The 24,421-nt window shown below is 41.7% G+C and overlaps 1 protein-coding gene across 5 annotated transcripts in view; it reads left to right on the top strand.

The window, feature by feature from the left end:
* vti1a (vesicle transport through interaction with t-SNAREs 1A) overlaps positions 1 to 24,421 on the top strand; it is a 134,434-nt gene that overhangs the window by 70,527 nt on the left and 39,486 nt on the right. For 2 of the 5 annotated variants that reach the window (XM_037755393.1, XM_037755392.1), the window contains 2 exons: positions 14,940 to 15,010; positions 18,804 to 18,865. In XM_037755393.1, coding sequence (XP_037611321.1) covers positions 14,940 to 15,010; positions 18,804 to 18,865 — 133 coding nt within the window. Of the gene's footprint in view, positions 1 to 14,939; positions 15,011 to 18,803; positions 18,877 to 24,421 lie in introns of all 5 variants that reach the window. The other 3 variants (XM_037755396.1, XM_037755394.1, XM_037755395.1) reach the window with 2 other exon arrangements.

Genomic DNA, 24,421 nt, shown 5'->3' with positions numbered 1-24,421 from the left:
TTTAAGCCTGGATGTTGGGGAAAAGAGTGAAAATATCATGAAAAAGGCAGGCCCGGCGTGCTTTTTCATATTTCTGATGTCAAAATTAAATGTTTTTATAGAGGTGCAGTGCTATGGCCAGGATGGAAAGATGCAGAACCAGCACTCATTTGAACAGTTCTTGAACAGAGTTTTTAGACCCCAATAGGCAGCATCCGATTCCATCCACTTCCTTGCCTGTTGTCTGTGTGTCTTGGGGGAGACCGATGTGTTAACTTGGCCTAATGAAAACATTGGTAATAACATGCTCCCTCTCTGTGTTCCTTTAATTATGTATCTCCGACTGGATACCAGAAGGCCCCTGTAGGCATCCAGCTCCACTTGTTGTGGAAGTGAAGTTTCATTTGTAACTGGGATCCTGGTGGGGAGGATCTGTACTCTCACGCTTGTTCTCTCCCTGAAACTCTCTTTCTACAAAATCGTGTTATCCCTATCGTTATTGATCAAGAGAAACTTTATATAAATATAGCTTTTTTTTTTAAAAACACATAGCCAAGTATTAGTATTCCCCGTGTCTTTGGAGATACTACTATACATATCAGATCGTTTTCAGTCTTCAGCTTCTGCCTCGTGCTTTTATACCTTTCACATTATATCCACATAAACACCGGCAAAGTTAACATCCTCAAAAGTTGTCCAAGGCTTTGTCCTTTATCTCTCTCTACGAGGACAAAGCTTTTTTTTTTCTCTTCCCTCTTGCAGGAAACCATCACAGCATTAATATACCTCCCAGGTATAAAGTGTTGATGAGTGCCTGTCTCCTCAGGCTGACACTTATTTCACCAAAGGTCTCGGAGCAGGGGGGGAGGAGGAACACTGAGGGAAGAGAGGAAAAAAGAGCTGCTTGCATACCCAGCCAACGGATGTGGCGGAATTGTTAAGCAGTCTCGGATGCCCTCTCGTTAGCCTCCGAGATGCCTGGTGACAAAGGTGAGGCAGCGAAAGTTGCGGCGGGTTGAGAGGGGGAGGGTCAGCGCCCCTAAGGGTACCATGCCATGGCCGTGCCAGGCCAGGACCCCGTGCCACTGTCTCCGGCGCCGCCTCTGTCAGCACGCCCTATGCCCCAGGCCACTGCAGAGAGGGCACACGGGGGGCTGTCACGCGTCGGCCTCAATTACAATCAGGGGATGGCTGCCCACTGTCACGGCTCATATTGCAGTTGTAATATCATATCATATCTCCCATGCAGATTATGTTTGCTGGAGATGTACTGCCAATGGGATTTCTCTCTTTCTTTTGCAGTTATTCCATCATTGACAAACCTATAGAACCTTACATGTACACATAAAACGCTATTCATATTTGATAGGCATTCAAAATTAACAACATTTTATTTCAAAATTCTGTTCACTTTTAAAATACCCACTGTTGTGTTCAACATTAGGTTTCATTACTTCATTAAAAACAATATTTTCCACTTGAAAAGCCTCTGAAATGAGACATTCTACTAAATAAGAACCTTGGAATAAGGACACACACTTAATGTACTTGAATTTTAATCTCCTGTTTAGTTCTTTTAATTTGTTTGCTTTTGTTAAAGTTGACAGAAAAAATGTATTAGATGAAGTTTCCTTAGGTCTGCATCTTTTCATTTTCATCATACTATATGTGTTCCACATAAAACCTTGAGCGATGACCTTAAATTAGAGCTGTCCAAATGACAGTGTGGTAGTTTCCAGTGTATGTCATAAATATGCCCATGCAGAATAACAAAATACCAAAATACCACCGAAAGCAGTTTTTTTGTCAGTTTTTGTCATGAGCATTGTCACACAGAACACAATTATTGCGTGGCGGAAAAGCAACATTTTTTTTTTTCGGAACGAGGTGGATTTTCTGAGCTTTTGCACAGCGAATAAAGGCTTCTACCAATTGCGTTGTGCGGAACGGGTTGAGTTACGCCTATAATTATGAAACAACAACAAGGAGGCTCCGTAGTCTGAACCAAGACGGCAAACTTTATTACTCCTTTCAATTTTGACAAAGGCAACCCAGATCCACTCCTTCCGTTCTTACCTTTCACAATAAAAGTCCCAGATATATAATATTCACAGGCGAGTATTTCACATTTTCGTGTCGTTTATTCATCACGCCCCTGGTGTGTAACGGCCTTAAGGCTAATAAAAACTCCACAGGGTTCCTTTAAGCCTGCAATCAGCAACATTAAATCAGAAGACTCAGTGTGGGAAAGGGTTCGCTCATAGCTCGGGTTAACCTAATTACTTATTTGTTTTGCTTTTCTGGTCTGCACATAGACTGAATTGAGTCTCACCAGTCACACCTCATACGAAACTGTAGGTTGCTATTTCCAGCAAAAAACAGATAAGCAAAGTGTTCACGTTGTTGCATAGTTAGGTTTAGGGTGGACAGTCTACATTTTTTAGCAATCTCAAATCAGACAAAACTTGTATGGATGAGCCATTCCAACTGGTATCGTAAGTCTTGGCTGTCACTTTAGTCGAGAGACAAAAACACCGTTTGGCTGGTTGCTAACTGTGTCTACTGCTACCTGCTGGTCTATCCAGAAATGTTGCCGTCTAATGCAAAGTAAACCTAAGCCTATATGACCGCTCCTCTGTGGCTGTGTTTGGTTACTTGGTGTTGCCGTCCTAATATAGCCTAATATTCTTAAAACCATATCTCTTCTGACCACTTGCAGAGCTGTTACATACTTGTGTGGTGTATGTGTGTCTGCATGTGTATTTAAGGTGCAGAGGGGCTAATACAGTACAAATATGTGTTCTGTGGCGTGGATTGATCGTGTAGCATCTTGTTTGTACTTGTGCATGGATACTCTGTCACAACAGAAATATTGAAAGCATTCAAGTTGTCGGTTGTTATTTTTTCTTTTGGTTGCCTGGCTCTCTGGACCACATGCTGATTTACACAGAGGATCCACATACTTATATGAGGAATCAGCATATTAGTATTAGTTTCTCACTATAGGGTGTTGTAGCCATGCCGGGCTGCTGCTGTTCCTGTCAGTCACGACAGGGTCGCATACCATCATCTTGCCCCTGAAGAGAAAATAACACCTAGCTAAAAGAACCACGTCCTCGTGGCCAACCTGTCTAAGCAACATTATGGCAAGATTAGCTTTGCCAGGTGGCATACATTATTCATGAGGAGGAAAATAAAATGTATCTAAGGTTGTGTTATTACAGACTTGATGACTCTCTCTGTGCGTCTCTCTTTTTTCTCTACGGTGAAGCTGGCCCCGGCCGTCAGCACACCGTAAAACCCACAGGGAGCCACACCAATCGTAGAAACTCTCCCCTACCCTATTGTCACCTTCATCTGCAAACTTCAAAAACAAAAAAAAAGGAAATAATTTTTGCTCAGCAGCTTCAGTGACAATGTGTATTGCTCAGTTATAGATTAAAAGCGACGGACTTGCTTTAAAAGACAAAGACAAAAGAGAGCGACAGGCACGGGGAGGTTAGAAAAAAGGGCCAGCCACTGAGTTGACAATTGAGTTTTAATATCATGTCCTTTATGAATAATTAATTTGATGGCGCTAAGGCCCCTTAGAAGGTAGATTAAATTAGTTCTGCCATGTCTTAAAACTTAGATATGCTTCATTAGTGTGGGAGATGGTGGCAGACGTGTTGGGTATTCACTTAAGCCTGGTTTAGCTAATGATGAGGAACAGGAGACACCTTATCATCCAGCAGTGATGCACAATGTTATACTACATTTATGTCAGTTAACAAATTCAACACATGAGGCGTTCAATGCCTAACGGATTGAACCGCTTGGAAATGACTGTATGTTGTAAAAGGAACAATGTAAAGTAAGCACAAATAAACAATGTGCACTGTACGCAGGAGCTTTGACATGCCCTCACATGTCGTGCCATGTTGTGTGTGTATTCACAGTGGAAGCTGACAATAATCTGCCTTCAACTCCGTGGCCCCGGTCATTGTTAAATGAGGCGCATGATGTGTCTCTCTTTTGTGAGTTGCCTCTGTGCTTCGTGCTCCCCCTATAATGGCAGTATTATTTTCCCTTTACTAGACCGGGGAAGTGCGATGGTATTACCCTAAAGTAAAACACAAACTTGTGTTTGTGCTTGTCTGTCAGAGCAGACACAATGACGCAGTGTTGTGATAACAGGCTCCACTGTTGCTCGCTCAAACGAAATTGTCAGAGCACCTTAGATTTGCCAAAGAGAATTTGATGTATCGTCTGCGCATAAGAGGGCAACTATGCCCGTGGCAGTGAATTGTTAAAAGAATTTAATGCATGCCACCGATACAGACATAAAATGTTGAAGTGATGCTGTAATACAAGAAAGGAGCGTTTTATATTCACTTCTCTCATACGCGACAAATAGAGGACGAGTATTTCATTTTCATATCTCTGTCTCCAAGAAAGTTGAACAAGCTTTTCTTCCTTTAAGTTAAAGGAAACTGATGTTTTTTTACAATCTTGTTCTTTGATGTGAAGTTTTGGCCATCATTCCTATCAGTTGTAACCTCACCTTCCAGTTTGTTACACAGAACCAAACTGAAAGAGGCCGTCATTGGAAACTGTTTAGAAAAGGGCAGGCACTCTTTCAAAATACTAGGCAGGTGATTGGATGAACCATCTGTCAATCAAACTATTGCCGAAGCCAGTCGGGAGATGAGCGCAAACATCTTTTCCATAGAGAAAAGCCCTCAGTGCTGTTCTTTACTCTTCTTTCAATGAAGAAATACTGTCCAGTTCTGATATAACTGATAGTATTGCAGTATCCGCTAACCTCACTAGCCGCCATTGTTGTTTAGAACCAACAGTCGCCTCTCTGAGTCGCCTCACACACCTAAGCCACGCCCATAGCTGCCAGGGTTGGTCAAATTTGGTCAAAAACGTCACTTGCCAAAGAAACTAAGGCAAGGTTGTGTTTCATTAACTCAAGACAAATAACTGATGAAATCAAGGAAATGTATTGAAAGCTAGATAACTAGATAGATATATTGTTAATGTGAATATTGAGAAGTGACATCATGTCACCAAATTTGGCCCCATCAGAGGCTCTGATTGGTTCTCCTGTTGGGGAAACAGCCATTCCCAAGACCCACAAAAGACCTACTGGAATCACTAGACCAAGGTTGAGATGTGGGCTTTAGAGGACTCAAACCAGGTTGGCATTAATCCAGGCATTTTGATATTTATGTGAGCATTGCTGACTGTATTGTTAAATGAGCGCAGTTTACATTAACTCTTGAGGTTTCTCTATGGAAAGTCATTATTTTTGCATTAATTGATCTTATACTGAATCTTAAAAGAAAAGTTTTAGCAAACAAGGCTTTTGTTCCAAAAACTAATATTTTCAGAAACTAGTTGCAACACTAATTGGTACCAAGAAAATTAGCTCCATTCACAAAGACTGAACTGGCCTCCGTGGTGCAACCTGTCACTCTACAGCCAGCTTCAACACTCAGCCCAGCTCTACCCTTTTTTTGCCGTGTTTTTGGGGAGCTCTTCCTCAGCTCATGAGCATTAATGAATTCAAAGTTTTGAGGAAAATAATCTTTAAGTGTTTCCAACTGTCAGATCCTGTCAGTGCAACCACTTCTAATGGCCTGCGCCTTCCATTCAGGCTAATGTTTGATGTCTCGCTTTCATGCCCTCCTTTTTCTCCTTTGCTAAATTGCTGCAGACAGTCCCGTGTCCCCACAGATTGTTTGTTTGTTTTCGACCATGCTTGTTTTACATATCATTGACGTAACGAGGATTCATTTAGTGCGCCGTTAATGGGGGGGGAGTGGTCCGTTGCTTTCTTATATTCAAATAGGATGTGATCATGAGTCAGGTAGCAATCTGTTGTAGTGCTAAGGAACATGTAGGACTTTTGAGAACCTCCAAAGCGATGCCAAATCTTCTTCTAAAAGTAGCGCCGATTTTTCATGTCCAAACCACTTGACAGGGAACAGCTGGGCAGGAACGGGCTCCGTGAGGCGTCACATCCTCGCCAGTTTGAACAGGAGTGGCGATCAAGCGTTGATCAAGACAGTCTGGAGGCTTCTTTGTGTGGGCTTCACTCAGCGTCTGCATCAACTTTTAACTCACAAACAGTGGGGCTGGGCGGGCGAATCCAACAAAGCACATTTAACAAGTTATTTCATTCATTTAGCAACAAGAACCCATCATCAGTCGGTGCTGCAATGTGCTAAATACTCCTAGCACTCCTAGCGCTCTGAAGGAAAATAGAGGGAGCCTCCCAACAGGCCTTGTCAAAACATGCAAATGAGCTTGACGCCACGTCCGATTTTGACAAACATAATTAAGGTGTTCCAATTCGGGACATGTTAATAAAGAAGACTGCAGGCCTCCCCCAGGTCTTCACTAATCATAAAGCCTTAAAGCTTTGTGTGGGGGGGTGTGTAATTGTGTGTATTTCCTCTCCCCCATCTCCCATTTTATTGGATAATGAACTGTTTGTCGAGTGTTAGATCTCCTTTCGCAGTCTTTCGCTGAGTTTGAGGAGATAGGCAGGGAAGAGCTGCCCGAGGTGTGGCGTTGTACAGATAATTAAAAGGCAAGAAATTTGTGTTTCGCTCTTTGATCTGCCTGTCAACTTTCTGATTAGAGACGCGAACGCCTTTTAATCAACAGTAATGCGATGATTAACGCTCCTAAACTGTTGAAAATGAACCAGAGGAACGTCAAGTTTTCACTTTCTTCTTCCCTCCTCCTCCGTATATCTCTCTCCCCGAATCCATTTCCGACAAACTGGCAAACTTTTCTCCTCCGTCAGTTCCACCAGCGGTTCTTAAATCACATGTTGTGTTTGATTAGGACCAACTGACATGTTGTTTTCTCCGACATTTCAGTCTCTCTAGTCTTGACATATTTGGCAGAGCTGGAATTTGCTCAATGTGTTAACAGAATATGCTTGTATTAATTCTTTCCTTTGCTAAGGTCTTTTGTATTTTTACATAACTTTGACCTTCAGCTTAGATGCAGTCATTATGTTACTACAATGCTCATATGCTGTGGCTCCATTATTTAAACAGCCACACAAATGATAATAAAATCAAATCATTTAAGTTGCAAACTAAAGCACTTAAAATCTGGTTTTATTATTTGGGCTTCCTGTGGTTGAATAAAGTTTGACGTACTAGTGTATTTGTTTTTTTTTATCATTCATGTACTATTTTTTTTTTTTTACATTTTAGTCGCAATGTGGCCAGCACAATTGTGTGACACAAATGTCACCACTATGAATAATGCATACACAAATTAGCTCATTCGGAAATGACTTTTAATTCTACACTTCATACATTTTTTACAATTTTGACCAAGTTTAATCAACACATAAAAAAATCATTTTCCCCAGCACTGGAAATGGAATTAATAAGTCCGCTCCGTTTGAGCTTCACAATTGACCAATCGGGACATGCGGCGAATAGGTGTGTATATAGGCTGACCAGCCGTCTGTAGAAATTCCCTGTTTTTTAATTGAAGACCTCAGAAAGCAATGCTCCTGCACACACATTGTTGCATGTGGGGCAATCACAGCGAGCGCCCAAGTCCATTAGTTTTCATTTGGATGGTTCAGTAAGACTGGTTGATTAAGTCCAGGCAATTTGCTTGTATAGGAACCCTCATTCTGCACTCACCCCTCCTGCTTCGCAGCCCGCTGCCACCAGCAGGGTTGTCGTTCAGGTTAATTTAATCTGGTTTGTTAGAAATTTTAACACAATAGCTTTGTGGCTGTCTAGATTCCTTGGCACGGCGTAAGGAGTTTGCTGTAGTTTATTACGGCCTATCTTTGCATATAAATCCTCCTAGACATCTGAACGTATTGGTAATCAAACTAACAGTAGATATTGTGTTTACATTGTTACTAACCCATGGAGAGCAATGTAATATATGAGTGGCCATATCAGAGTATCTGCAGCTGTGTCCACAGGGACGTGTAGGTTTGGGTGATTTCATAAATGTAAAACAAGCTATTCCTTTCCAAGCCTCATCAATTCTCATTGAATGAGGGTGAAGGGGACTTTGCTGTTTAAAAAAAAAAAAAATGTAAATCCGGTGATCTGAGAATTTGAGGCTGAGGTGAAAGGAAAAGAGGAGGGGGAGCTCAAATATACAGCTTTCAGTTCTCTCCACCCCGCTTCAGCTTTAAACAAATGGTTCTATTACCAGCTGCTCTCCTGCAGGCCCGGTCATTTATACCCATTAAACTTGCGTCTTATCACCCATAAGACGCTCTTACGTCTCTCCATCCACCAATTGTCTATAATCAGCCATTTAAAACAGCAGCGGAAATTTCTCTTGCGCCTTGCTTCGGTCTGACGGACAGGCAAACGAGCCGGGAGGAGAAGGAGGAGGGATGGGGGGGGGGGGGGAGAGGGATATTTTCTATGGAATGATGAATAGGCCAAGTTGAGTGGCTGACTAACTGAGATCTGTCTTAATCAGAAGTGATTTGTCAGAACAGGAGCTCTGCGGGGTCAGGGCGCAGGCGATGAATAAAACAGAGCCTGGCGGAGTGAAGAAAGGCCCCAGAAATCCACCCTGACTGCCCACCACCGCTCATACACATGCAAGGGGAAGGGCCGGCGCACAGGCTCAGTCGAGATGGACTGGCTCTGCTTCTCCCTGCCCAGAATATTACTTGTTTTGGGCCTTTTAAGTGCTTAGACTCTGCCTGTGCCTCACCCACCTGATACTAGGGCTGGGACGATACACCTATCTCCCGATTCGATACTATCACGATACTTATGTGCCGATTCGATATGTATTGCGATTTTTTATTATTGTGATTCTACAAGTATTGAGATTCGATATTGCAATTTATTGCGATTTTTGTTAACTACGACACATAGGTGAATTTTCTTTCCCACCCCTACCTGATACAGTGTGCCGTTAAAGAGAAATCAATGTTAAACACACAGGGTGGAAAAATCCCAATTTTGAGGACGATGAACTTCCTCTTCATTTAACTCTTTAAATCCTTTACTGGCCGTTTTGCAAAATAACATGCGATAGAGTTTATTATTATTATAAGTAACCTGTCATAACATCGCTGAGCCCCTAGATGCTACATGCCCCCCCTGTGACCCAGCACTTGGCACCTCTTTATTTTGAGCTATAGCTCAGTGCAAAGGCGCTAGCCTCATGGCCTGTGGGCTCAGCATTACAAATACATCCCAGTGTGGGTACAACTTTGATGGAGGTGATGAAAGTATGTCACCAGGCAGTTGTAGACTTGAGAAGTCCTTAAAAAAAAAAAGCTTCTCTGGAAGTGTACAAAGACAGGTAACTTTATTCACCTGGGAGTCACAGGCATATAAGTTGACTGCTGCTCTGTGGGTGCGTGTGTGTGTGTTAGTGATAGAGTAAGCTTGAAAGAGAGAGAGAGAAAGAGAGAGAGAGAGAAAATGTATGGTCTAACATTTATCAGGCTCCTCCTCGCTTCCCCTCAACCCTCCCACGGGTTTCCATACCCCGTTTGTTGGAGTGTGTGGCTTGTGTCCGGATACAAGTGTGTGTGGTAACCTTCAAAAAGTGGTCTCAACTGCTTAATGAAAAGGAGCTGTGCTGAGCCTCAGAGCACACCACTGTCAGGTCTTGTACCCTTTCAGCTCTGGGGACGGAGGGGGCAAGGCAACACAGAAAGAGAGAAAGAGCCCTTAGACAGTGTGTAACTGCTCTGAAACAGCTCCTGTAAAATAGATGATGCCTCCAATTAAATGTGTCCATGGACTGGAGAAAGTTGAAGGCTGTGGAGGGTTGAATGGTACTGGACTTGTTGGCTTTCTGAGCCATGTTGTCCTGAGCCAGGCTGGACGAACATGGGCAGTTTATAATATTTCTATTTTACACAGAATATATAAATGATGAGTTTCTTCAGAGCACCTGACAATAAGAGAAAATAAGCCTTTCTGTTGCTGGAAATATTCAAGAATAAGGCTGCAACTAACAATTTGTTTTACTTTATCGCTTAATGTACCGATTATTTTCACAATTCAGTTTTGGTCTATAAAAGGTCATATAAAGAAACCTCATATCCTCATACAATGGTTCATATGATATCTTACGAAAAGTTATTCCTCATTTTCCGTGCGTTTTCCTGCGAATGTCCAGCAACACGAGATACATGTGTCAATTTCCCCCCGCTAAATGCATACAGTATTTTCAAAATAAACCTCCGCCTTCACAGGAAACAACTTGGTTAGGTTAGGCAACAAACCTACTTAGTTAGGTTTAGGAAAAGATCGTGGTTTGGGTTAAAATAACTCAGAAAGTAACGTAACTTAAGTGCAGAAGTTACGTGAGAAATAAATTAACGTTGACGTCTGGTTTCACACGGGACATGAACACCAGTCTTCTGGGCCAAGTCTGGTGTTTTCTGTTTGTTTGACGCTCTTTATACTTCCTGGTTCACAATAACGTGGATTACATAGCCTACAAATGGATTTTGTAGCATATATATGAATTACAGTGCATTACTTTTCATAGGTATAGCTACGAATGGTGTATGAGAACAGCCTGCATTAAGTAGTGAAAAATGCCCAACACAATTTCCTAAAGCTTAAGATGATGTCATCATATTGCTTAAGTTGTCTGAACAACCTTCCACAATCCAAAAATATACAATTTACTATCACATAAGACTAAGAAAAGCAGCACATCTTCACAATTATGTGAGCTGGGACTGGGGGAAGTTTGGCATATTTGCTTGAAAAATAAACAATTATCAAAATAGTTGCCGATGATTTTTCTGTCGATCGACTTGTTGTTGCAGCTCTATCCAAGAGACGAAGCAGACAGAGGTGTTTCTCTCCAACTGTGTTTGGCTCGTTTCACGCCGCTCGTTCTACACTAGTAAAGTTAATCGTCCAGTAAATATATTTTCCATCCACCGTATCATTATTAACAAAATGAAGTGTTAAACAGAGCTGGACACTGTGCTATGTCAGTCGTGTGTCTTAATTCCCGATCCAGACATTACTTCCTCCCCTCAATCTAATTTGCGACTTCAACTTTTTCTATACTAATCCTTTTCTACAGTTACATTAGAGGAATGAGTTGAATTAAGGCTCACTGGTGCTGGTGTGAGTGTAATGTAATGGAATAATGGGCTTGTTAAATGGACCTTTGGGGATGGGGGATCTTTAACAAGTGAGTCAGAGCAAGGCCTCTGGGCCAGGGTTATTTAAATTGTTAATAGCTGTTTAAACAGGAGGGGAATATTTTAAACACTAACGAGCAACAAGTCAGGGGCATTAACACTAAATTATTTCTCCTCTCCTGCTTTGTTTTTATCAACTGTACTCTTTTTTTTTTTTTTTTTTTAAATACCCCAGAATTTTTGTCGTGGTCATAAATTCTATATTTATTTTGAATATGTAATATGTTAACATTGCAAAAGTCAGAGTCTTGCGCACCAACATGCAATTTAAGGTCACTACTAAAAAAATTAGCTAAGATATTATTACTGGAGGGACCAGTTCACTGTATTTTTTCACAGGTATTGACAGTTTTGGGTGGACGCCTTGTCTACATCCAGTGTACGATGATGATGATGAAATGGTATATCAGGTTATACGAGTAGGAACCTTTCATTATTCTTCTACGTTCAATTTTTTGTGTTTTTAACTCAATATTTTTGCGCCATTTGTTGCCCAACAACTTCTTTTTCCCGGTAACTAATGATGTTTTACACAGACCACTGGACAGCAGGACTTAAATGAGATGAATGGAAATGTAGATACATGTCAGAGGATGAGTAATGCAAGGGAAGATACATGATAAAGACAATAAACACCATGCATTCCCTCGGGAGGTGTTAGGTTCATCCCTAATGGCTCAGTGTGGTGGTGGTGGTGGGGGGGGGATCTCTCATCATTCTTTTCTGGGAATGATGAGAGATTTTGGAGGTCTGGGGAGAGACCTGAATGGCCGCACAGTCAAGGAAATTGTTAATCTTAACAAACTATGATGAAACTTATTTTGATTTCACACAGCCTTCATTCTGGAGCTCTATTGAGAATGCCGCTTTCGAGCAGATGTGGTGTCTTCAATGACACACAACTTGTTTTTCTACCGTTGATATTTAATATCTTTTATTAGCTCGACTTTGCTTACCATCTCGTGTAATGACACTGACGCTGTTGTTTCTGAATATGCCTAAAGAGGTTGGAAAGATCAAGTGTAAAGAAATGTATAGTTTCCTAATTTTTCTTCAGCCGCTGTGTCAAGGGCGACCACTCGCGTGTGGATAGTCTGAACAACCCCTCAGTTTTGAGCACCACTGAAAACCTTGGTTTCATATCATTCATTAGATGGCAACAGCACTCTGCTGCTCTACAATAGAAACCTGAAACCATTCTCGTCCACTGAAATGTATCTCATTGCCAAGGATATTAATTTCTCCTCCTTTTTTTCTCTTTAATAAACGCTCATGAAACCAGTGATTGTCTTGCAAAGCGTACTTTAACAGAATGTGTAATGATTGCCGAGTGCTCACGCTAAGCTACCATCGAAGGCCTTTTCTCCTGCTACCTCATCCATCTTTTTTACAAACCTTTCCAATAATGCACTTGCCATCAAAAAAAAAACTGCAGTCCTTGTCTCACTCGTTTATTTAAAAAAAAAAAAAAATCCACAGCCCTGACAGAGATGGATAGATGTGCTTATTTGTGTCTTTAACAGAAGATTTCTGCAACAACTCCCTTCCTGTTTATCCCTTGTTCTTCTCCAATGGGGACGGGGGGGAGGGCTTGTATTTTTTATGGTTATTAATACCTGCACTCAGTCTTTTAATCTGCCCTATTTGTCACATGTGACTGTCTGACTGCACTGTTTAATCTGGGTATCCTTCAATCTGTCTCGTCCCAGATTAGAAATTAATGAAGGCAGGAAGAGACACATTTGAGTCACTTACAGTGTAGGGGGGTAAAAGGGACGGGATGAATGGGAGACGAACGTCATTCATTTGACAGTGTCTCTCTTTTTTTTCTCTACTTTTCCCTGCTCCCCTTTCTCTGTCTCTCTATCTTTCTCTCTATTTCTCTCTTCTCTTGTTTAGCTGCCAGATGTAGCCCATTTTTTTTTTGCACTGCTCCCCCCAAACAGGCGCTCAGCACGTGGGCCCTTTGGTGTGCGGCACCTGTGTAGTGTAATACAGTCAGCAACTGCGTTGTTTATTCCGGATTTGTTTGGTGCGCTTGAAAGCCTGTCTTTGATCCATGCAAAGATTCTTCACTTCTTTTCCTTTTTTTTCCTGATTCATCCTCTGCCTCCCTCATTTTTAAACGCTAATGCTGTAGCAGTATGGTTACATTGATGGCAGCAGTGGGTATTTTGGTTCGGGGGGGTGGGCAGCTTATTTGGTTTATCTGTTATTTTTTTTTTTGCTTTCTTTTCTCGTCCTCAACCCAAGGGACAGGAAAAATGACAGTGACCACTGACAAGCTTGTCAGGTGCCTTGTCGGGGATGTTTTATAACTGTGCGTTAATGTGTTTACATCTGCAACTGACGAGAGGCATTTTAAAAAAGAGTGGCTTAATGAATATTGCATTGAGTGGACCCCACTGGCAGGCTGGATGCTGGGGTATTGTTGCCTAGAACTTGTTGTCTATTTACTTCAGCATTTTAAGAAGGTTTAAAAAAAAAAAAAAAAAGCTACTATATTTCTGCCCGCTTGACACTCCCTGGAGACAGCGTTGTCTCTGTACACTCCACTGTTAGGATACAACATTTTGCACAATGATGGCAGAATGCTCTTTCTATTAAAAAAGACTCACTGAGTGAATCTAGGTAAAAAAAAATAGATTTGTTTCACATTATTCCCATTTAAGTCATGATTGTGAGGTATAGTTGAAACCATAGACTGTATATACAGTAGGGCTGGCCCCTCTTAGTCGATTAGTCGACTAATCGGTCGTTTTGGTCTTAGTCAACTGAGATATCTTTATCAGATTTTTTCATGCGGAATGACTAATTTCTTAGAAACTCATAAGCACATCTCTTGTAAACACAATATTTAAAGTGTTTTTTTGTGTGATTCTTTGTGGAGAAACTCAGTTTTACAGATCTGTTGATTAAATCAACTAATCGATGAGTCGACAAAATTGTGTGAGTGTTAGTCGACTAAGAATTTCTTTGGTAGTCACTGTGACGTCACCCATTGGTTTATTGCGTGCCATTTTGAAGCCTCGAGTTCAGCAATTTGGTCGTCACCATCTTCGTTTTTTGCAACCAGAAGTGACACGAAAGGGTGGAGCTAAGCACAACCGAACGCTGAACAAGACTTTTTTAGGCAACCAAAGAGGTTATAATTAACTTTCATGAACTAAAAACACACTGTGAAAGGGTTAAAGTTGTATGACGAAAACACGGCCAAGTCCCAGACCGGACAACGCCATGATAGCAACCTATGAATCATAAGGTAGCCACACACTAAAGCATCCCCTGCTTTATGGTCTACTTGACACTAAAGGGGGACCATAATTTACTAAATGAACATCATGCTGTATTGAAGAAGACTTGAAACTAGCGATTGAGACCATAAACTCATGTTTACAAAGTTTACTGAGGTAATAAATCAAGTGAGAAGTAGGCTCATTTTCTCATAGACTTCTATACAATCAGACTTCTTTTTGCAACCAGAGGAGTCGCCCCCTGCTGGCTATTAGAAAGAATGCAAGTTTAAGGCACTTTCACATTGGCTTCATTTTTCAGACCCGGAGGTAGCCCACTGGTTGAAAGACAGAGAGTTTTATGATAGATGACTTGTCCAAAAGGGAGCACAAATCATTAGAGGCCATTCCTAAGGTTGCGGGTATTCTAAGAATATGTATATGACGTTTTTGCATGTACAAGCGAAGCCATTTGCCATTCTTAACATTTCATTTTCAAACCCTCTTCTCATCCTGCACCTGCTTCTCTCTTCCAGAACAAGTGGGTCAGGAGATTCTTTCCAACCTGCACGGCGACCGTGAGAAGATCCAGAGAGCCAGAGAAAGGGTGAGTATACGCACATGCCACCCGCACACACACTCATCTGTCTATTCTAACACGTGTTTGTGAGACCGTAAAGGTGTTGCAGCTGGTTAGCAACATTGACAACATTCACCACTTTCCAGCGTGGTTTGCCAAGTAAACAAAAATGGCACACACACTACCCTTGGGTATGCTTACATGTGTGCACATACGAAGTCAACAGAATTGTATTGACAAGGTAGTTAATGTGCGTATATTGATAGCACTCAAGTACATATTTTTAGTCAATATCACCTCACAATTTGAATTTGAATGTTTTTTTTTTATTTAATTAGAGGTAAAATCTTGAGCATATCTACACTGTTCACCTTTTTCGAGGATTTTCCTTCCTCTCACCTGAATGGGCATAACTTTGCCAGCTGCCATCCTTCCTCACCTCACCTCACCTCCTTAGCTTCTCAGCACTCTTCTCCAGTTTCCATCTCTCCTTCCCACTTTTCCGCAGAGAGTTCCCCCCCTTTAACCCTCCAAAAAAAAGAATCCTTAGCACTGCCCCTCCTTAAATTTAACAGTTAGGCAGAGACAGAAAAGACCAAACACAGGAAGGGGGCCCAGCACTGACGGCACCCTCTTAAAGACCACAACATGGCAAAGGGCCTCGCGCAGGCGATTTCAAAGGAAATCAAACATCTCCTTTCAAAACGGTCCGCAGTGTCTACTGAGAGTACCTGCTCTCTGTTTCTTTTGCTTTCTCTCTCTCTCTCCCATCTTCCCTTGAGTCTTCTTTGCTGAACCCCCCGACCACATGTACACACACACACACACACACACACACACACACACTCAAGAGGGCTTTAAAGGCAGTTTGTGGGGCAAAAGTAAAGTAAAAAGAAATCAAGATGTAAAGACAAAAGATGGAAGGGCTGGTTAACAGCTCTTTTGCATTAAAAAGAAGGTGAAGGAGGTATAGTTTTGGAATAAATGCCAACACATGAGCAGTGAAACACGTGCTGAAAAACATACAGATGCACACACACATACACGAATCCCGTTGCTCAGCAGGGGGTGTGGCCTTTTGTTTTGCTTTTATGGTACAAATAGAAGTCAATGGAAGGTTTCAACACGGGGTCAAAGCAGTACACTCCCAACTCCGACTGGATAGAGAAATGTGATTTAACTATTCTCCAGGCTAGCTCATACAGAGGCCGACGGGTAGCAGGGGGGAACGTTTTAATATGTACTCCCTACAATTAGTATTTATATCCTTGAATCAATAATTCCACACTATAAAATTATTAATTTGAGGGGATGGATCACTAATTTCAGGGAACAAAATGAGCAATTTGTGTGCACAAATTATTAATTTGTTCCCCCCCAATGAATAATTCTTGCCTTCAAATGACTAAATCGGGTTACCGCACTTGTCCTCTCTCTTCTCTACGCACACATTTCCCCCATAACCCACGATCTTTGCATTATTTGTGCATCTACAGTATCTGTAATCACAACTTACTGTAGGCACCATATGATATGATATGGCCAAAATCTTCTATCCAGATACAGGTCATTTCATATCTCGAAAACAATATATATCACAATATAGATGGTTTTCTGGTAATTCAATAAATATATTGTCTATATGAAATAACCACATGGTGAAGCCTATTTTTGTATATTCCAGAATAGAAATAAGTATTTTTAGGGTAGGATTTAGTAATTTGAGAGCTCAGATTATTAATATAAAATGATTAATTGTGTAATTTAAGGGAAAAAAATAGTGATTTATTTTCCATTATCATGCTCAGTAAACTTACAAACTTTAAAGTAATAATCTCGGAAGATTTTCATTTAAATAAATGTCTTTTAAGTCACTATCTATCGCCAAATGAGGTATGGCTCACTGATGAAAGTCCTTGCATTTGCGGTATCACGAGCTGGGTGTCTGTGGTGACATTCCCGGGAAAAATCACAAGCGGTACACAATTATCCGACACTGTTTGGATCCAAAAACACACCTGCAATTTTCCGTTTATCGCCATCGGTGCCGACAAAGAGAACAAAACGAAGATCTTTGAGATTGTAACTTTAATAATCAAATAAGAATCACTTTTTATCCTCAAGGCTGAACTTTACCCCATTTTTATCACTAAATGCCCTCTTTTGTTCAGCACTATAGATTGAAAGGATATGTTTCAGAGACTATTATAATAATGGTAAAAGAATATATATGGATTTGAATCCTGGAAAGTGACCTCTTTGCTGCGATGTTCCGTTTCAAACTGTACATTCAAAATGAATCCTCTCGTTCGTCCTATATAGGCAACCACAGTTAATTTTAGACACTCGACTGCACTAAAATTTCAGTCGGTTTCCATTTCAGGTTAAGGAAGGAAGCATGAGATTTGGTGAGAGGCTGTGGAGAGAGAGAGAGAGAGGAATGGAAAGAAGGAATGATTCAGAGAGATGTATTTTGGGAGAAAGTGTGAAGTATCTAGGGGACAGATCTGTGGGTAGAAGCAGACATCAGGCAACTGCAGGACTTGTTGTCTTTGCCAGAGGGCCCATACCCCAGGTCCCCCACCTCCCACCCTGTACCACATGTATCCTTGGCTCTCGCAACCTGCATCGCAGCAACCCAGGCTGCCAGAGGGGAGGAAGGAAGGATGGAAGAAGAAGAAAAAAGTAGCAGTAAAGGAGGGGTGGGAAGAGAGGGCGGATTGAGAGATGACTGCAAGATGAGCCAGAACAGACAGGAAGAAAGAGTGATGCTGGAGCCATTGTAGAGGAGAGCAAGGTTGGAAGAAGAGAAAGTGAGGAATTAAAAATAGAATGGGATTCAGTATAATAATACACTGATGAAAACACACTGAGTGAGAGTGGCTTTATTGGGAAAGCAGTTATTATCTCAGAGAGAGATGAAGATGAATGACTCCCTGCTGACTCCAGAGAGAACCTCTCGGCAAAAATTCTTCCCCACACTCCCTCATCATCCTCGAGAAATGCGACTACAGGTAGACGTTAGTGGCAGCTCACTCAGTGCGGTGTCAGCATTTTTTTTTTTTTTTTTTTTTTTTACAGTCACACTCACACCTTGTCGGCAACATCTCCGGCAATTCCTTTCCCCAGTGAAAGTCCCTACACCTGATAAGAGGGTGGAATGAAAACATCTCCCTGACCTCTGAGGAAAAAAAAAGACAGAGAGAAAGAAAAGAGAGAAGATGGAGCGAGAGAAAGGAAAATATCCAAGGCAATTAGCCCTGAATAGCCGTGTTCATTATTTCAAGTGTGCCTTCAAGGACTGTGTGCTTGCTGTGTACTGTACGTCAACAGTAAAGGGCCCTTCTCACTCCTTTTCCTACACCATCCTAATGTTTGCTTTGCAGCAAGATGAGCAGAAAGCTATTAGAATGACAAGTGGGAATCTGCCGTTGATTTCTTTTTTGAAGTTACAGAGATTTTCTACCTATTAAAAAAACAGCTAATAATGCGTAGTTTATATATATAAATCTTATGTTTTGGTGTCAGCCATCGTAGTTCTCCTACACGCTTGGTACACGGGAGAAGTTACAGTTGGTTGCAATCTGCAACCGCACCACTAGATCTGACACTGCACCTTTAATTGTATAATGAGGTGGTTAATTGTTGAAAGGTTTTAATAGCAGTGTATTATGTCAGAGGACATTTTTATACTCTGTAATTTTCCCACTTGTTGTTCAGACTGTGTTTAATAACCTTGAGAGTTGTTGGATCTGAATGGAAACTAAATCCCGTCTTTCACCGGTTCTGTCCACCCCCACCTCCCCCACGACCCCTACAGCTGAGAGAAACGGACGCCAACCTGGGCAAGAGTTCTCGCATCCTCACCGGCATGCTGAGAAGGTAAGAGGCAGGTACGGACCTTGTTTTCTGCACCTCTCTGTGTGTATCATGCTTCATCACCCTCTAATTAAGTTTATAATTAGATCAAAATGATCCATCTTGCTTTTATGATTAGTCTTAAACACTGCGCCGCTGTTGCTTTGCGTTGCATCGTTTTTTCCAGAGAACACAGGTAGGGATGGATAAACAAACAAAATGAACACGTCAATAAATGGATGAATGGATGCAGAACGTTAAAATTTTTAAGGAAATATTACAGTTGATCTGCAGTGTAATCAGAATTTTGAAGGTCATTCTTTCAGTTTTCTTTAATTCTGATTTCTCAGTTGCGTGTTCCCTTTATATGACAGTTACTGTAAGTTTGAACAAACAAACTAACAAAAGTGCCTGAGTAGACTGAGAAAAGACTAGCCCGGCGTAGCATCCTGCAGAAAAAGGCTGGAAAAGACAAGTGCACACTGTACATGTCTCCATTCTTTTCTTCTCTTTGCCTTTTTGTTTTTCCACAAAACGCACTTACAACCCATATCCAACTTGCAGTCTTTTGTCTCTCTTGCCTGCTAGTTCAACCCCCAACAATCACACAAACATGAGCATTCACACGCAAATATTTCAATAGTCCTTGCATTATCTTATGCACCCGCCGCCGAACACACTCACACACACACACACACACACACACACACACACACACACACACACACCGTAATGTCTTGTCACATCTCCATTTTATAAAGTGCCTGTGTGCCTACCCCTGAACCGTGACGCCACGGTTTTGTTTCTCGCTCCCTCTTTCTTGTTTTTTTTTTTTCCCCTTCCCTGTCGCCCACTGTGGATTTTGATTAAGAGTAATATGTAAATGACACCGACTAAATGTAAAAACCCGGGGCCAGGAAGGAAGTGTCAATTGAAATAGATGCTTCAGTGCCCGTAGACAATTTGGAGGGCGGCTCACAGGGCGGCCGGCAGTTACTAGAGAGGGAAGGCCTGAGAAGGGCTGTGACGCCGACTGTAACCAATATTTCTGCATATGTCTCCATTTTGTCAAGTCTGATTATGGGAAGAGGAGGAGGAGCGCGGGAGGGTGGGGGTCAGCTCGCCTGGCACGTCACCCAAAGCTGTCCAGAAATCATTCATCATTCCCTCCGCCTTCCCTCTTTACTTCCCTCAACCCCCCTCTGCCGCTGAAGTAAATAACACACTTATTTCAATATTATCATATTAATGTTAAAGTTCAGCTGTCACCTAATGGGAAGACTTAATCAGACGTAGCATTTTAAGAGGCAAGCTGCCACCCCCCCCCCTTCTACTCTCCAGCCTCCTCTCTTGACGTGTCTTTCCTCCTCTGGTTAGCGCCCCGCTCAAATCAGGATTTATGAGGGCCTTCCAAAGCGGGGCCTTGCTGCGAGCCTCTTCCACTACCGCCCGCCTTTCTGCTTGATGGGAGTAGCACAACATACCCCCCCCCCCCCCCTGTCATTCTTTAACTAAAAGTCATTTTTTTCTCGCTGTTTGAATAAAAGGGAAGTGTATTTTGTTGTAAGGTTGTGGGCTGGAAACGTCAAATCTGAAGTCATTTATAACCAGAGATAGAGAACTGAGAGCGAAAAGTAAGTTCAGGATGGTTCACTGGTATGTCACCCCCCCAAACCCACTCCCCCTTTTAGGCGATTCGTCCTCATTTCCTCCATTCATTTCATTATTTGCTCCCCCGGTTTCCTGCCTTTTTGATTAATTGTGTATTTGTGTGCGATGTCAGCGCAATTGTAGTTTCTTTACATTGTTTTTGGTGGCTGCTTTGTCATTCTCCTTTGGTTTGTCTCAGCTATAGAAGTAGGGTATTGCTTTAGGTTGACCAGTAGTATGTAACAGACTTTTACAAATAGGTGAGTGAGTGAAGTAAACCTGTTGTATTTAGAGGCGAAGTCCGTCCCCTTCCGGTGTCCACCGTGGGACCTTATTTTGGAAAAAATATGTAGTCAACGGTGAGAGACAAATCATTTTTTTTTATTCTGTTTGAATTGTGGCATGAATCACATATATGATGTTTGTCTATTTTAAGGATCATTTTGCAAGTCAAGAAAGTCACAGTTTGTCGTTGTATCATTTTGTTTTGTGTGAAACCGCTCAGTGAACTACATCTGTCATCTCACACAATATACGTCACCAACACTAGCAAGCTAACTAACTTAGCTATGTACTATGCACAAATGAAACGTTATCTTACCTGATGTGTTTTATCCAGCGACTCCTGGACTTTTTATCAACTGGGAAGCGAAAGAACGAGCGAGACCCGTTTCTCGTGTGACTACATCGTCACTTATACTTGACGTCTCATGCTTCAACAGTTTTACAACAAACTGCGACTTTCTTAACTCGACAAAATCATCTTTTAAATTGACAAACCATCATATGTGTGATTCATGGAGCAATTCAAACGGGATCAAAAAGTTATTTGTCTCTCGCCCTGGACTACTGTACATATTTTTTCCGAAATAAGGTCCCATGGTGGTCCACCGGAAGGGGCGGGGCTTTGTCGCTCTACTATAACCTCTGTACTTCTGACACAAGCCTGATGTGGACACAGATACTCATGCACAGATAAATATTCCATCTTTTGTTTAATTATTTGTTGGTGTTCCTTTTTGTTGTAATGCAGCAATTAGCTACATGTGAAAGCCAATATATTATTTGTGTCCAGGCCGAGATCTTTGGCCATACATACATACATAAATACTGCAGCTTTTAAGTTGATTATGAACAGTCAACGCGTTAGCCTTAATCTGTGGTCAGACACATAGATCCATGGGATAAATGGTGTCCTTTTTCATTGTTGGTGTAGTTTCTTTTAATTTCACACCTCTTCTTGAAGTGTCTTTATGGTCCCGGGGTTTCACCCCAGCTGAGAAACAATTAGACACTCATTAAGCCGGCTGTCAGAGTTCAAGAAAGCCAATTAACTTAAAGACTCTGTGAATATCACTTATTGTAAGAAACATTCAGAAACACACACATGTGAAATAGCTGTTGCTTTGTTTGAAAATGAATCTGACTGTGAAACTCATCACTGCCAATGAGGGTAATTAGTATAAAACACTGTGTATCGGTGCTGTTGATTGGCTGGGTGGAGGTTGATGACTAGTCTCACAAACATAGCCTCCGTCTCATGTCAGCTGTCTGTGGATGTCAGTGGTCTAGTGGTGGGCATCCACTCTTAGTTAATTTTTAATTCAATTTTCTGAAATCCTTTGGGTTTTAATTATACCTTGACAGGCACTGTGATCCCAGTGACGCAGAAAGGTAATCCTGATATTATATTAATATCTATGATCATTAAATGTCTATTATCATTTCATGTAGTTCCTATCTATCACGACCACCAGCCCCTCTGTACCACAAAGAAAGTGGTTTAGTTTAGATGATATTATAGGATACATAAAATGTAAAATATTAACAGCACCATAATCTCATAATAATAATAATAATAATTTTTAGTTATATAATATTTTTCATACATAAGCACAAAGTGCTTTCCATATTAAAATATTTACAGAATAAAAATTAAAAATCAAATACCCCTGTATGACAAAAATGAGAACATATATAGCAAGCAGCACTGAGCCCATACATAAACAGATTGACGTGCAAGTGCAGAGTAACAAAACACTCATTTATTGAGGACTGAATTTACCCAAATTGTAAAATAAGACCAGGGGGACATGGATGTCTTTTATCATTCAAGGCTTTTAGTGGTTCAGTAAAATAAAGAACACAAAATTGAGGGAAGGATTTAATCCCTTTTTTTTCTGTGAGACTTGATCAGTCTCACAGATATTAGCTAAACTCTCTTGTGTCAAAGGATCTATGTATTTAAACTTAGTTTAGTGAATTTTCCTTTCAACTAATTGCTCTTCATTACCCACCAATATGATCCAGTTTGATAGATGTATGGGTCTGGTACAGTCTGCGTTGAGAAGGGTAACAGCTCACAGTGTGGGTCACTGTCCCCGATTAGAGGAGCCACAGACCTTTTGATGAGGCGTCTGTTGTTTACTGACACTTTGGCTTCCTGTAATCACAAAATGGCCCTGCGACTGTAGCGGGAGCCTTCCTGCTGCTATACTGAACATCTCAAGCATCTCACCCACCACGGTCAGATCAGTTGGGAATGGGATGCTGTTCCAGACCCAGTTAGGACCACTGGGGGCTCCTGGCAGCTTCACGGAAGGAGGGGGCACAGTGAAGGGCGATGAAGCTGGGAGGACGAAGAGGGAGGGGTTGGGTGGGGGTGGGGAGGGGGTGGGATGTATATTTTGAAGCAGAGGGGTTGTCTACTCTCGCTGGCAGCTGATCCCACATGCAGGTGGTCGACTCAGTCGCCAGGCAGATCAAAAAGTCAAGGCCCCGGGTGGACCTCCCTTTGAAATGGGAATGGGGCCTAGATATCAGACAGAAAACATAAGCAAGCTCCCAGCCACAGAACAGCTCCATATTCATGGCTGGGACTGGCAGTAGCGACGGGCAGGCAAGATGGACAGAGCCTCAGCCTTCAGAAGAGGACTCATGCACACTCTGGACACTGATTAAGAGATCAGCCCATGAGCCGGGGCGAGGATGATGCAGTTGCTCACAAGCTGATGCAGCCGCACTGTTAGCCGAGACACCGACTTCCTTTTTTTTTTTTGAGACGTGTCTTGACAAGCTGTCTTAATGTGCGGCCCAGTTAATTTCTCTGATTTGACACTGTAGGTACATGTAGCTACATGAGAACAACCCTCTGAGTCCTGTTATGCTGCTGATCGTCTACTGAAATACAAATTAAACCTTTTCATATGGCTAATTGGCAGAAGAAGAATATGTAGAACTCATCCATGCCTTATAGGAGAATCAAAAGTTTCCTGCCTGCGTTATTCACATGAAACTGGGAGTTTTTTCCTTGTTTGCTTGGCCCAAATACGAACAATGTCATGAGCCAAGAGACCAAAGTGCATGGCCCCAGAAAAGCATCTGTAGAGGGGAAACTTTTCCCTAAGATCTGTAAGTTTTGCCTCTATCCTGTATTATTGGCAAATATATACTCTCTCTCTCTCTCTCTCTATCCGTCTGTCTGGAATATTAACTACTGGGATATGTAGGTCACATAATTAATGGAATTCAACTCTACCAGTGAGCCGTGGTGGGATCGGAGTCTTGGGGCCCTCTTGAAGTCTTGTTATGAAGTTGAACAAAAAGATTAGATTTTTTTTAATTGAAGCTGAAAGATGGGGCAGATTGCAGATCAGATGTTTTCTTCCTCCCCTTATCTGTTTTGCTTTTAATTTATTTATGTGTGTTGTCCTGTTTTTCGGCGGCGAAGAGCAGACGTCATTACAATGTGGTGGGGTCAGCAGAGTCAGCCCAGTAGAACATTGGCACTCTACCATTATACCTATTTACAATCCTACACACTCATTTATTTCCTCTCAGTCTGTGTGTCATCAGAATATTGGAGTATACTCCATGTCTGTGACATTGTGTAAGACATGTCTGCCCTATTTTACATTCTATTTTACTTTG

Source organism: Sebastes umbrosus, chromosome 20 (genome assembly GCF_015220745.1).
Source record: "Sebastes umbrosus isolate fSebUmb1 chromosome 20, fSebUmb1.pri, whole genome shotgun sequence".
Lineage (NCBI taxonomy): Eukaryota > Metazoa > Chordata > Actinopteri > Perciformes > Sebastidae > Sebastes > Sebastes umbrosus.
The sequence above is the reverse complement of the archived record's forward strand: the minus strand, read 5'-3'. Positions and strand labels throughout refer to the sequence as shown.